The sequence below is a fragment of the Buteo buteo genome, chromosome 4 (assembly GCF_964188355.1).
Source record: "Buteo buteo chromosome 4, bButBut1.hap1.1, whole genome shotgun sequence".
NCBI lineage: Eukaryota > Metazoa > Chordata > Aves > Accipitriformes > Accipitridae > Buteo > Buteo buteo.
In genome coordinates, this window is record NC_134174.1 from 33,359,523 (window position 1) to 33,373,601 (window position 14,079).

At 44.3% G+C, this 14,079-nt stretch overlaps 1 protein-coding gene across 2 annotated transcripts in view; it reads left to right on the top strand.

The window, feature by feature from the left end:
• The window catches only part of A1CF (APOBEC1 complementation factor), a 28,978-nt gene extending 19,851 nt beyond the window's left edge, over positions 1-9,127 (top strand). Inside the window, exons 9-12 of one of the 2 annotated variants that reach the window (XM_075026861.1) lie at positions 1,322-1,530; positions 3,850-3,986; positions 4,628-4,761; positions 7,101-9,127. In XM_075026861.1, the coding sequence (XP_074882962.1) occupies positions 1,322-1,530; positions 3,850-3,986; positions 4,628-4,761; positions 7,101-7,252 (632 nt within the window). In that variant the 3' untranslated portion in view covers positions 7,253-9,127. The remainder of the gene's footprint in view (positions 1-1,321; positions 1,531-3,849; positions 3,987-4,627; positions 4,762-7,100) is intronic. The other variant, XM_075026860.1, reaches the window with a different exon arrangement.
• Positions 9,128-14,079: the final 4,952 nt, after the last annotated feature.

Below are 14,079 nucleotides of genomic sequence, written 5' to 3' on the forward strand. Positions count from 1 at the left end.
CCCAGCACAAGCCTGAAAGAGCTTCCAGATTGCCCTTTGTCCAGTGTAAATAAACCATGAATCCTCCTGGTTTTGCCCCAGCAAGGAAGACCAAATAAAACAATTTTCCTTTCCCCACTTCAAAGCTGACTCCCTCAGTCAGCCACCAGCACAGCTCTCTGCAGTGTTTCCTCTTTGCTTTGAAGGTCACGGGGAAAGTTTTACCAGTCCTGGTGTTTTCTGACCCAAAGCCGCGGAGTTTCCCAAGGAGGTCACATTGCCCTGATGCAGGGTAGGGAACCAGTACTGAAATCAAGAAAGCTGTTAACTGTGTGCTCTGGGAGATGGACTCCTTTTTGGGGGGATCATTAACCTAACAATAAGCAGTTTATGAAAACACAGAGTATTTCTGAAAGCTGCTGGGGCTCTGCCTTTGATCTCAGGTGACTGCACCTGGGATAAAATCAAATCCCACACTCAGGTACCCCCAAATTAAATATCATTGCAGATATCATTTGGTAAGTGCAGAAATAAGCTTGGGGGCTAGCAAAAAAAACCCAAAACCAAACCTGCCCATTAGATCTTCCTTCCAAAGATGATACCTGTGGCAGTCAGCTTATGTCCCCAAGCCAGTGACCAGGTCCCACAGCAGGCTGGGACCTCGTGTAGCCCCAATAGGGCTGGCAAGGACTATGCCAGCCAATTTTTCCCCCTTCCCAAGGAACAGGACAGGGGAACAGGAATTCTCCTTGCTGCACTCCCATGGTTTTGCCTGCACAGGTGAAACTGGCTTCTATGAAGGTTGCATTGGGAAAGGTGCAGATGTGATAACCCACCAGCCCTTTCTTGCCTTACAGTCTCCCCAGACACCCAAGCAGGGCTCCCCAAGGAAAAATGGAAGTGAAATGGAGGAAAGAAAAAAAAAGGATTTTGGTTTATATAAGCAAGGGATTGTATAAACTCTGAATTCTTCAAGAAAGTGAAATTACACTGGTGTGTAGCAAGTGATATCAGCTGTCCCCTCTCTGCCTTTCAACTACAAATCTGGATAGAAAGGTGTCACTGAGTGTCACTGAAATCAAAACTGTCCAGAGGAGATGAAAACTGGGTCAGAAAGAAGCAAAGCTCCCCCCTACCCTGAAAAAACTCACCTGTCCAAGCAAGAGCCCAAAAAGCAAGAGTGTCAGTGTCAAGCCTGGGTTATCCCAGCAGCAGGTTATGGGGGACTTCTGGCCATCTTCTTCCCAAACCCAGCGAGTGGGGCTAACTTTTCCATTTCAGCAAGAATCAGGGTAATTTTTCCGGTGATTTGATTCAGTTTAATGCCTTCTTACATTCCTAGAAATTTACATGAATGTACCTGTAGGGGCTGCGGGAGTTAGAGGACTGGGAGGTCGTGGCTACCTGGCATACACGGGCCTGGGGCGTGGATACCAGCTCAAAGGAGAAAAGAGGGGAGACGATAAACTCTACGACCTCTTGCCAGGAATGGAGCTCACACCGATGAACCACGTCACACTCAAGCCCCAAGGGATCAAACTCGCTCCTCAGGTATGTGCACGAAAAAAGAGTCAATATCCCGGCCAGAGGTGGTCTTTGCCCAAAATGCTTTTGGGAAAATGGCCCCCTGCTTGAATTTGCAGTGGGAACTGATAACTAAATCCATTCTTGCATCTCAAAAGACATTAAAAAAATAAAATACTACTAGTTGCATCTTGCAATACGTACCCGCCTCACTGGAGCTCGGCGTCCACTCTCCCTTGGAGGAGAGTTTTCATAAACACACACGGGTGTAAGAAATCCAGCTATGGCTGTCGCTTCCTAAAAGCACTGAGGGTAAAGAAATTCTCGCCCAAAACGGGTTTGATAAACAGGATGCATCACTTGGAGCTTCACCAAGGAACAAATGCACATATATAAAGAAATAATGTACATTTTAAAATCATTTATGTGAAAAGAGGTGTTGACCGCCTGCACAACCCAGCCCAGCACAGAAACTCTGGTTGCTCAAGGAGGCTTTTGATGTGGTTGTGTGTGCAGGACTGGGCTCCAGATGGATGGATGAGGGCTGAGGAGAACAAACCCAGAACAAATTCCCTGAGTTTCTGAAGGTCCGGCTCTTATGGCAACTCCTTTCCCCTTATATTATCCAAAGCAACATGAGAAACTAACTTAACCCTGAATTTTGAAGCACATCTTTGCCTATTAACTCTTCAATTGCCACAGCATCCAGTTTGCTGAAGTTTTTGAAAACTTCCTTTTCTCTCCCAGAAAACTGGAAAGTGAGTTTTCCCCCCCCAGCAAAATTTCACAGTCCCCGTACTCTATTTTATCAGCATATAAGAGGGGTGAAATAACCTGTGCAGTGCTGCACTGCCTTAGGGCAGGTAAAATTCATTTTTTCCTCTTCCCAGCCATGCCAAACGCCCATGTATTTCAAATAGTGCAGTAACAGCACCAGGCACTTGCAACACTAGGTTTTTGGGGCACATTTTCCCAGCAGCTGAGCTCCCTAATCCCCCCACTGCTACTATTTCACAACAACAGGTCTTAAAGAACTACATCTTGCTTCACAACAGCCTCGTTAATAGGACAGCCTCATTAATACCCGTCAACTTGGTCAGCTGCTCCCATCCACTGCACTGAGACCTTTTCAACAGCATCTTCGAATGATGGATTTCATTCCCACTGCCTAGCTGACATTCTCAGTGTTAATAAGCAGGTCTGCCTTATTGAGGATTTAGATGTTCATGTAAGATTATAAAACCAACATTCATATAAAGGCATTGGGACAGCAGGGAACAAGTGTTGCCATAGTCAAGAAATGTAACGAACTAGTTTATTTACACAACAAAGTGCTAAACTTCAGTTGCAGTTATGATTACAAAGTTAAAAGCAGTAGTGACATTTAAAATTTACACTTTAATTTTAAATAAAATTAAGTGCAAATTTTAAATAAGGTAGACCACAGAAAGACACAGGTTGGAGGCACCCAGGGTCTCCAGTCCGACCCAGCTGGCAGCATGGCCAACATTACAAAGCCCCAAGACTCAACAACATCTTCTCAGCTGAGTGTCAGGGCTGGTGGAGCTACTTGAAAGACATAACTGGTCCGAGCACTACTCACAGGGAGGCACGGGCACACCATGCTGTGTTCAAACCCATTTGGGACAGCACATACCCAGTGTTTGGGTTTTTTTCTTTTTTTTTCTTAAAAAAAAGAAATACAAAGCCAAAGCAAGAGTGTTTCCGGACAGCGATTCCCAATTACCATGGAATAAGCTGTGCTAAGACTGGGGGCAACATGGTTCAGCATTTCTCTTTCAAACTAGAAACAGAAATCGTCTATTAAAGCCTGTATAATTAATTGGATGGAGACACAGCCTTTTTTCTTCTTTCTTTTTTTTTTTTTTTTTAAAGGAGATTTGGACTTTTCATGCACTGTAACCCACTAAGCCAGGGAGGCAACAGAGCAGTGAAGATGAATGCAACCCTAGTGTTTTAGCACTGTTAAAGAAAAGTGCATAGATAGAGTGTCTGGGGAGAATTGAAAGAAATCCACACCAATAACAGAATAAAACAGCTAATCAGCAAAAGGACAAAGATGTCTGATTTAATGGGGTAATAATTAACTTCAGGAATTAAATGGATTTTTCAAGTATAAAACATATAGATGAAGCTTATACTTCAAGGTGAATGTAGTATCCTGTCTGCCTTTTTTTTTTATTTGCTAAGCCTTGAAGAAGCTGCCACGACACCCCTGAAAACCAATTGCAGGGAAGGAAGTTGACCAGTGCAGGGGCTGGAGCTGGGTGAGAAGGCCACCGCACACCAATTAACCCAAGCAAAAATCCCTTTTCTGCCTTCCAGATCTTAGAAGAAATCTGCCAGAAGAACAACTGGGGACAGCCTGTTTACCAGCTCCACTCTGCAATTGGCCAAGACCAAAGACAGCTCTTCCTATACAAAATCACCATCCCTGCCCTCGCCAGCCAGAACCCCACCATGTACGTAACTATTTGAGGTTTTCTGGGGTTTTGGATTTATTTTTTTAAATGGTATTTTATCTAGCATCTCTCCTCAAAATACAATTGCACAAGTCTCTATTTCCTTTATATATATTAGGGAGAAAAATATCCACAAACTAAAATAGACTGATAGTGATGTCTGCCACACTTGGTGCTCTCTCTCTGGTGGTGCAAAGATTGCAGAAAGACAGAAATAATCAGGCAAAAGGGTGCTTTTCAGCACAAAAATAAAGCATACGGTAGCTCTTGTGGGAAAAAGAAAGCAGCTTGAAGAAACATGCTAATAATTCAGCTCCAAATATGGTTCTAAACATTTCTGACCTAAAACATTGTTTGCTGTGTATTTTAAAGAAAAACCCAGACTGCAGCAGGCTTTCTTTTGGACTGAAAATGCACAACATGCTCTGAAAGGATGCTGTGTCCAAAATGAGACCCGGGTCTGATAAACTCAGCAAACAAACCGGATTATTACGAGGAGACTACTTTTGTTAATGCATCAGCATAGTAAAACAGTGTTTCCATTTGATATATGGGATGATGCCGTCCATGAGTGGATCAAAACATCTTGCAGGAAAGTCCTAGAGAAAAAAAACCAAGCTAACATTTTGCTGTACTCACAGACATCCCTTCACACCACCCAAGCTCACTGCCTATATTGATGAAGCCAAAACCTACGCAGCAGAATACACCCTTCAGACGCTGGGGATTCCCATGGAGGGAGCAGAGGTGGCTCCTGCAGCACCAGCTTTTCCAGGTATGGGAAGGTCTGTACAGCAAAGGTCTTCTGGAATTTTCTTTTTCCTGCTGCTTTCTTGTGGATGTCAAGAATGAACCCGGTTTTGGCCACTGAGGACAGACCTGGCTGTGCTCCCCCCCACGCCTCTACATTGACTCATGTTACTTATATGTGTGTGATACCTTTATTGCCTATATAGTAATTTAGCTCTGTATCAGGACTACCCCAATTACAGTGTACACACCATAGAGCAACTCAGGCTGGAGGCACCAGGGTCGGGGGTCTCTGGTCCAACCCTGCTCCCAGTAGGGTCAATGCCGCAGGTACCGCAGGTTGCTTGGGGCAGCGTCCAAGGATAGGGATCCCCCGCTGCTCAGCGCCCCATCCCAAGTACGCACCTCCACTCCACTCCTTCCAGTCTGTGGATGCCTCCCTTCAACTAGGAGCCCCAGATAGGAGGCAGGATCCCGAAATGGAGTCCTCAGTGCCACATCTGGGATGAGTCCCCTCCCTGGATCTGCTGGCTGCAGCCTGGCCAATGCCACCCAGGATGGAGTAGATCTTCCTCCCCACCAAGATGTACGGTTGATTGAGTCACGGTCCACACGTCCTCCCCCAGCACCCCCAGCTCCTTTTTGAACCAACACTTTTGATTTCATCTGTCAAAGAAATGGCGCAACTGTGAAAGTTAGGATCCGATCCCAACTCTCACACCCCCACTGGAAGGTTTTTTTCCAGTTTGGGAATTCATACTCAACAGCTCTTGCAACTGCCCAAAACAGCTTGGCGAGTCATGGAAAACACAGGCTGGGAGCAGGAATCCAGCTTGCAGGCATTACATTTACTGTGCTCTCCAGCATGACGGGTTTTCTGATGTAGTGGGAGCAACACATGCCAAACTGCACATGAGGAATGCATTAGTCAGTACTACTGAGTTGTTTGGAGTGTCTCAAGGATGGATTTAAAAAAAAAAAAAAATATAAAAAAATCCATCCGGCTTCCTGCCACAGGAGTCCGCAAAAGCCACAGAAAAATCAATTTGTCTGGGTTTGTGCAGGCTTCCGCAGCGTGGAAACCAAATGGGCTCTTTATTGAATCCAGTCTCCACTTACTGCTTAATTATAATCTCTCCTTTTTCTTTCATCCACCCTTATTTATTTGTCTTGGAAACTCAACAAATTGACATACATTAAAGTTTCTGCTTGCAACACACACCGGTCCTTGATCAGGGCTTGCTGAAGCCCAGCCCAGCTCAGCTCAGACCATGCCCAGGTAGCAGTTCATTTCTCTTATGATGGTGGCAGATATGTTTTAAATGTCAGATTTCCCAATTCCTAGTTGAAATGTTGCACCTCGCTTTGCTGATGCAAGGAAGATACTTTGAATGGCCACAATACTCAAAATATAGTGAATTTTTCATGTTTTTCCCTAAGGTAACACCTTCAACGAGGCAATGTGCTCTCAGTCTTGCCCAATATCTCTACTCCCCCCACTGAGAGGACCTTGGCTCTGACTGACCTTGATTTGATCCCATTGCCCAGCTAGTTGTTTGGAGATTTTGGACCCTGGGAGATCTAGTCTGGCAGCAGAGCCTGGTCCAGCAGAGCCAATGGGTATCCCAGCTGCTATTCCCAAATTTGGGCTTTGTCTTAATTCTTTCACAGCAAAATATTGTGGTCTGGTTGACAAGCTGCTATACCCTGCTTTCAGGCAAACGAGCCCCAAATGATGTTTGTTTTCCCAGTGATTCAGCAAAGCTAACATTTTCCCATGGAAAATTTAAAGTGTTGAAACCACATTTTCCATTAGAAACTGATGGGAAAAAAAATCCAGTTTACTAAATATTTTCTCCCTGATATTGCATAGAGGGACATTCCCTCCTCTCTAGTGTGGCTGTCCTGAATTGCATCTATTTTGACTGTGAAGGGTATCAGAGCCATATTTTCTCTATGAAACATGCCCAGATTTCCCCTATATTACTTCATTTTCTTGCCCTCCTCATGTCATGTGTGGGAGGATGTGTACAGAGCACTATTAACACCCTCTTAGCTCAGAAATAACTGAAGCATAAGGAAAAAATATTCAACAGAGAGGGGCATTTTTCAAGCAGTTTGTTTAACAAATAATGGGTGAGAAAATGTATTAATTTTCCAGCTTTTTTTATTACCTTTAACATGGAGAAAAAACATGCCAGAAATGACCTATTTAATTTAATTAAATTATTCCCATTAACAAACTCATTATTCCCTACGTCATTCCCATTGACAGCAAAGTCTTCCCATCAAAAACTATCAGGCGCTGGTGAGTTTTGAACGTCTTTTCATTAATCTGCATTTTTCCCTTCTTTTCCCCTGCAGGATATACCATTGCTAACGCAGCGGCGACCGTCACAGCCACTCAGCTCAAGCAAGCGGTGACTATGGGGCAAGATTTAGCACCGTACGCAGCCTATGAAGCCTACCCGGCCTTTGCAGTCGCTGCACGCAGTGATGGCTATGGAGCATATTAATCCTGTCTTTAATCGAGTTCCCTTAAATTGAGCACAGGCAGAAAAAAAAAAAAATCTCAGTCTGGTAATTCTTACACCCTCATGATTTTAAACTAATCTGTCACCTAAAGTTATATTTTTAGTCGGAGTTTCATTCTTGTAGTTCTTTAGTTTCATAACAGAATATTGGGGGCGAAAGGAGAAATAAAATAAAATAAAATAACTCAAAATCAGATTTTCGCACTAGAAAGCAAAATCTCAGCCCAGAAAATGAATGGTTCTCAGGTGTGTATATATACGTACATATATGTACATATATGTGTATACATACATACACGCTGTTGTGTGTTTACAAGCAACAACCTGTGCCAAAAATAGTTGGTCCTGTGGACATTGTGACATGGGACTGGGGAAGGCTGGGGTGTCTCCAGCAAGCCCCTCTGTGCACCAGGAGGTCTCCTCCGTTCACCCCCAAATTTCTCAAGCCAGGTAGAGCAGTGGATAAAATGACAGGTTGTCCTTTTGCCCCACGGAGGTCTCCAGTTTGCCTCTTACAGCCTCCAGTGCTGTGGGGATGTGTTCAGGCATCTCAAGCAACTTTTAAATTCATTCTGGCACAGCCAAAGAAAAAAGACATTTATCATAAACATGTCCACCCAGCCTAACAGGCTAGTTTGCATGCTTTTGAGCACTAATTTGATTTTTAAAGCAGGAGGCAAACATTCAGCAGTTTTCCCTCTTACTTTGCTACTTCTCAGCCATACCTACAAGTCACAAAACAGCAAATAACAGCATATTTTTAGCAACCTCCCATCAAATGGCACCTTCAGTGAAAGATAGGAAAACTTTTAGGACTATTAAGGTTGACTAGAAAAGTGCTCTTCATTAGGTCTAGTTCTCTACTTAATTAGAGCAAAAGAGCTCACAGCAGTGGCCCAGTAATAACAGACACCTCTACAGGAATAAAATTATATACAAGGAACCTTGTATATGCACACTAAGAAAATTTGAATCTGCTCAGTCTAGGACCAAAAAAAACCCTTTTTGGGGAGAGAATTTACCAGCTGGCTGATGATCCCCATTAATTCCAACAGATCTGGCCCCAAATTTTTCATCTGGTTTAGGTGACGTAATGTGGCATCACACGGGCCGTTTTAAGTGGAGCTTTTCCCATCCATCCCCAGAACTGTACAAGGCACAATGGTCTGTGACAAGGTGTTGACTACCAGGAGCTATTTTCTATTCTGACACTTCGTCTGACTCGATTTCACTAAGAACGGAACAAAAACACATAAACTGTATAGTTTGTGGTCCTATTAGACCCCTTCTATTTATAAAGTAGCTCATTAGGGTGATCTTAAAGGTATTACAAGCCCTCTGCAGTTGCTGTTCAGCACGCTTAGCTTTGCAGAAAACAACAAACCTGTTCACAGAGGGTGAAATAACCAAGAGTGTTATAGGTATCGTGGCTTTATTTTCTCTCCTGTCTATGTCTTTTAAATCATGTTTGACTGCCAACGAGTAACATATCCATGCGTGTCTGTCTCACTCTAAAAGACTCCTGTTGGCAGAAAGTGTTTCTCGCTTTCCATGTTCAGTAGCTTTAGTCTGCTTTTTCAGCTATTTATGTAAGTTCAGAAAGATGTCAAAGAAAAAGGCAAGAAGCAGTATTAAAAGTGTGTGCATGAAGCACTTATTTTTGTACGCGTAGTACAATATTTGTATAGAGTTTTAACACTATGAAGTGTAGTGAAGAATCACACTATCCATTTACTGGAGGACAATCATGTATGTTTAATCGGAATGAAGTGAAAATGGCAGCTCAATCATCTGTTACAAGGAAACTATAACTGGGATTAAATTCTGTGAAGTAAGTCTGTAATTCTAGAGTAATCCAAGGACATTAACTGGACTTTGAAATATCATTAAAACTTTTTAAACCAACATACATGCCTCAGTCCTTTTATACCCCAAGTTTCATCTGAAAGGGTCATCCTGTGCATGGTAAATAAGAGCACACTTTGCTCTGTAGGGATTGATTTGAGGTCAGACAGGCAAGGTCACAAGCTGCTCAGCAATGACGAGAGTGTTTTCAACACGCACTTTGGGGACACTTGGCATGCATACGCAGCAGAAAATCAGTGGTGTTATGCATCTGCACTTTTAAGTAAAAAATCAAGGGGTTAGGGTTTTTTCCCACTACCTTTTTGGCCAACATTTATCTGTCAATGCTGCAGGAATCACTTTTGCTATAAATTTTTTACAGTGGTAATACCTTTGTTCTTCACCTGATCCTTACTTGATGTCTTGGGGGCAATACCAATAGCAAGAGAGCAACGTGCAAAAATAAGGGGTTAGATGGAGTGCTACATGATTTAGGGCTGTGAAGGATTGGTTCCACCTTGGGAAGAGCCTGTTGTCAGGTCACCAATACATAAATCAGCTACAGCCCTGGTCATTTTAAGAAGCTGAGGACCTGTTACTTGGAAGACCATCACAGTTAAATGACTGAGCAATAGCAATTCCTACTTTCATGCCCAGTACACAGGGTTCTGGGTTTGCACCTTTCCAGAGAAATCCTGAGCCCAGGAAATAGGTGGAAGTTCTGGCACCTTGCTACTGATAGCACACAGCACTCAACCAAAGGCCTCCCTACTAAGCCAAAAGAGATTTCGCCAAAATAGCTTGACATTGTTCTTACAGACTTACAAAGAGGTCAGCTGTATTTTGGGCTTTAGCAAGAAGAACAGCTCTGCCAGCTCTATTATTTTACCTCATTAGCTTTTCCTGATGTCCTGCTTTTGTTTTCTTTGAAACCAGGGCAATGGTAGAATTAGCTTTTGTGCTTTAACGTTTCGCCTCTCCGAGAACTGAGATTCTCTCTTTGCTCAGCAGCAGCTGGCTGATCAATTTTGGAGAGCAAGAATGATTTTTCAAGAAATCTCAAACCCACAATCCAACTTAAAAAACATTATTTCCCATTTGTAAAGATGTGGGTTCCCAGTGGATAGCAAGACAAAGCCAAAAACCATATCCATCCTCCACAAACAAGTCCAAGACATGTTGGAGCTGTAAATGATGAGATCAATGGCCCAGAAAAATCAGCAGATGGCCACACATTTGGCTGCTTGCAGGGCAGGAGGTAAAACACCCTGCATTTTCCTTCCCCCTTCTTCCAGCCAGCCCTTTCCTGGAGGTCTCTAGAGCACAGGCCTCACATCTGAGGTGCAAGGTGAGAATAAAACATGTCTAAGGATTACACAGCAACTCCACCTTTGGAGCTGGATAGACCCTGAAACATTCCACCCAGAAACTCTCTCCCCTGTTCCACTGAAACCCCCTTTAGAAGTCCATGGGACAAGGTCTCCGGTGACTTTCAAGGGGAGTTGCTTTATCTTTGAGCTTGCACGGCTTCCTTTTCCCACTAGCCCTGCTAAATCTCCCATAGACCATCTCATCTCCCCATCACATATCTAGCTGGATTTCCCTTTTGGGGGAAAAATAAAACAAAAACAAACAAACCTTTTGAAGGGTGACATTCCACTCAGGGACCACAAAACACTGCTGGTCACTAGCTGCCTGGAGGTCAGCCTGTCCCTTCTGCTGCTCATGGTGCTCGCAGGGGATGCTCCTTTCTTTCAAGGGCTGGAAATTATTGTGTCCCCCCAAAACCTTGGTCTCAGCTAAAATGGCAATTCCCAGCTGCCCTTAGTTAAGTGCTACTGGGGGACTTAGCCCCTACCCACCAACCCCTCTCCTTGGCGTGGTGCCTGGGGTGGGCTGCTCTCTCCCTGGAGATTCCCTGCCATCTCAAACTCCTCTCCATGCCCAGAGACTTGTCCTCACCTGGCTCTGGCTATCTGCAGGAGATGGGGACTGTGCATGTCCAGATTTAGGGCTGTTTAATGGAAACACTGGGAGAGTGACATTCCCCGGTCCCCAGACCCACCTCATGCATACGCAGCCCCAGTTGTGAAGATGTTAAAAAGCAGGTAGCTGCTGGTGGACCTGTAGGTAGGTTGCACACAAATATCCTTTGTGGGATGCATGCAAACAGCACCAGACAACCACAGGATCAGACAGGTCCTAAAAGCCTGTATCAAAGCCCAGCGACAGCAGAAGGATTCTCTCCTTGCCCCTTAGTGCCTTGAGTCGGATCCTAATTTATCATCTCTTCTGCAGCTCCAAATACTGTCGGTAAATTCGGGAGGGATAAGATGTTGTGCAGGAGGAAAGTTGCAGCACGGTCAAGTTTTGCAAAGGAGCTCTGTGAGGCAGCTCAGCCTGTGGACACAAGTTTCTCGAGTTCATACTAGTTTATGTCCCAATAAAAGAAAAAAAGGTGGAGGTTTGCTCACCTCCCGAGCACGTAGGCAAGACACAAATGGCTATACATTGAAGGAGAGCAGCCCAAGAGAGGGAAGAGCAACCGTGATGAGTAATGCTATGTTTAACAACTGGCAAGGTGCCCAAATTCCTGAAGAATTTTTCTAGGCTTTGGCTCTGTTCAGCAGCAAGCTTGTTCTTGTGTAAAACGGCACTGGCACCTAGTGGCTGCTGGATTCAAGCACAGCACCCCAAAACGGCGTGCAGGTAGGAGGAGGGAAGGCAGGGCTGTTTGTCACTGTATGCCAACGGTAGATGACAGCCACAATGCTATTAAAGAGCAAATAAAACAAAGGTCTTCTCTCAACAGCCTTTCTCACACTGAGGTGCTCGGAGCTGCTGAATTTTCTAGACACAAAAAAAATTACAAAAAGTTCCAAAAAAACTCCCCCCAAACTTCAAAAAGCCTGTGCCCACTGGTGACATAAAGAAATAAGCCTGCTACAAGGTGTTTCACAAGGGCACTTGCTCTGGGGCACTGGTGGGACTCTCCAGATACTCTAATACTGGCTCTCAACACCTCTTCTCCCATGAGGAACACCAGCTTCCTAAAAACTCGCTTTTGGGGTCAGATGCTCATGTTTTAGAGGGTAAATCTTACCCAGGAGCATTTTAACTGGACAATTCAATTTTGCTTGTGTAAACATGTTCAGTACAAGCACTACTTAAAAAAATCCATGGTTAGTGTAATGCAATAATACAAACAAAATTATCTGAAAAAATCAACTAAAACATCTCAGTGTTGCCTGAGAAAAAAAATGAACCTCTATTTCCTTTTTCCCAATGTACTACTTCTAGGAAAACAGGAGCACTCCCATGCTATTTATTCTAGTTTATACAGCGTAAGGAAAATGGCAAGTAGAGAGAGTGACTGTTATACCGGGATTCATCAGGCAGCACCGTTTTCAGAACACAAAGCAGTTCCTGTGTTTCATAAAGATGATCTGACCCTCCTTTAAGGGGCTGCAATGTGTTTCACCACGCATGGTCCCACATGAAAACATGAGCAAAGTGGCAAAAAACTTTGCAAGAAACTTTCTGGATCATTTTGCAACTTGAGCATTGGACCAAGCCTGTCCCATGGCACAGTGGGTTGTTGGAGCAGCATCCTCTGCTGCTGCCCACATCCCACAGATGCCACCGCTGCCATCAGAGTGATTTTGCTGGCAAGAGCAGGGTGGACAGGCCAGGTGGGTGAGTTATTAGGGAAGGGCATTAAGATCCTCTTCAGGGATTTGATTCCCAGTGTGGGTCTTCCAAAGCTCACTCTTTCCTGACTCAATATTGCGATTGCTTTAAGCTCCTCCGGATGGGGATCTCTGAGACTGATTGCAGCTGGTTTAAAATGAATAATTCATTCTCTCCTACTGGTTTTAAAGAGAGGCAAAATTATCTGACTGATGATTCTCTGAAGAATTAAAGAGATTGCATACAAAATTGGTACACACTGTTGGAGCTTATTAAACATTTAGAATTGTTTAGCTGTAAGACACTACGAGAATCCTAAATCCAGATCTGAAAGGCATCTTTTCTTCTCCCTGTGGCCTCTGGATCTACTACTTACAGAGGCTGGAAGAGGCTTGGGGACTACGGAGCCATCCCTGCTTACGGCACCCCATGGCAGCAGTGGTAGGAGGCTTTGTCCAGCCAGCTTCTGAAACCCCCTAGGAGAAGATTCTCTACCTTCCTGGTTGATCCTCAACCTTTCTGTGTTGAAACCCTTTCAGCCAATGGGTTTTGGGACTGTCCTTCTGCCCCTTCAATAGTATCTTCATTCTGTGCTTTGATGAAAACCTCCACTGATCTTTCACATGGGTTGGAGGGGCACCATGAGCCCTCCTGGTGACATACCTGTAGGTGATTCAGGCTTTGGCCATTGGCTCTGGGCAGCCCTTCATCCAGCCAGAGCCTGCTCACCTTGTGTCCTTCCTGATGCTAAAATGACGCAGGCTGAAGTCTGTTCAGAGCTGCCTCACCCGCAGCTTTAATTCATCAGTTCAATTCTTACTGATTTCCATCTGCAGTACCCAAAATATAAACTTACCACAATGAAATCCAACCCTTCTCTGGTTAGACACGAGTCACCTTTTGCTAGCAGCTGCAGGTTTTCCCTCACCAACAGGTCTCTCCTAAAATCCCCATCCTGCATATGGCCCCTGGTGTAATGCCAATGTCTTCCCATGACACCCTCCTATTGAAACAACCTCTGGGACATGTAAGCATCCTTATTTTTGATCTTTTTGATGTGTCCCAAAGTGATATTTAGAGGATATAATGCCATCTGCTGCCCTTTGCTGTAGTCAGAGGGCTGGGCACGAGCTTAACACAAGGACAAGAGTGAACAAAGTCAGCCCTAAAGTCTTTCTCACCCAGCATCCTGCCTCTGGACCGTGTCACAGATGCAGAATGTCTCCACGTCATAAAATCATAGCAAACATATGTAGTCCTTCCAGGGACTGGGC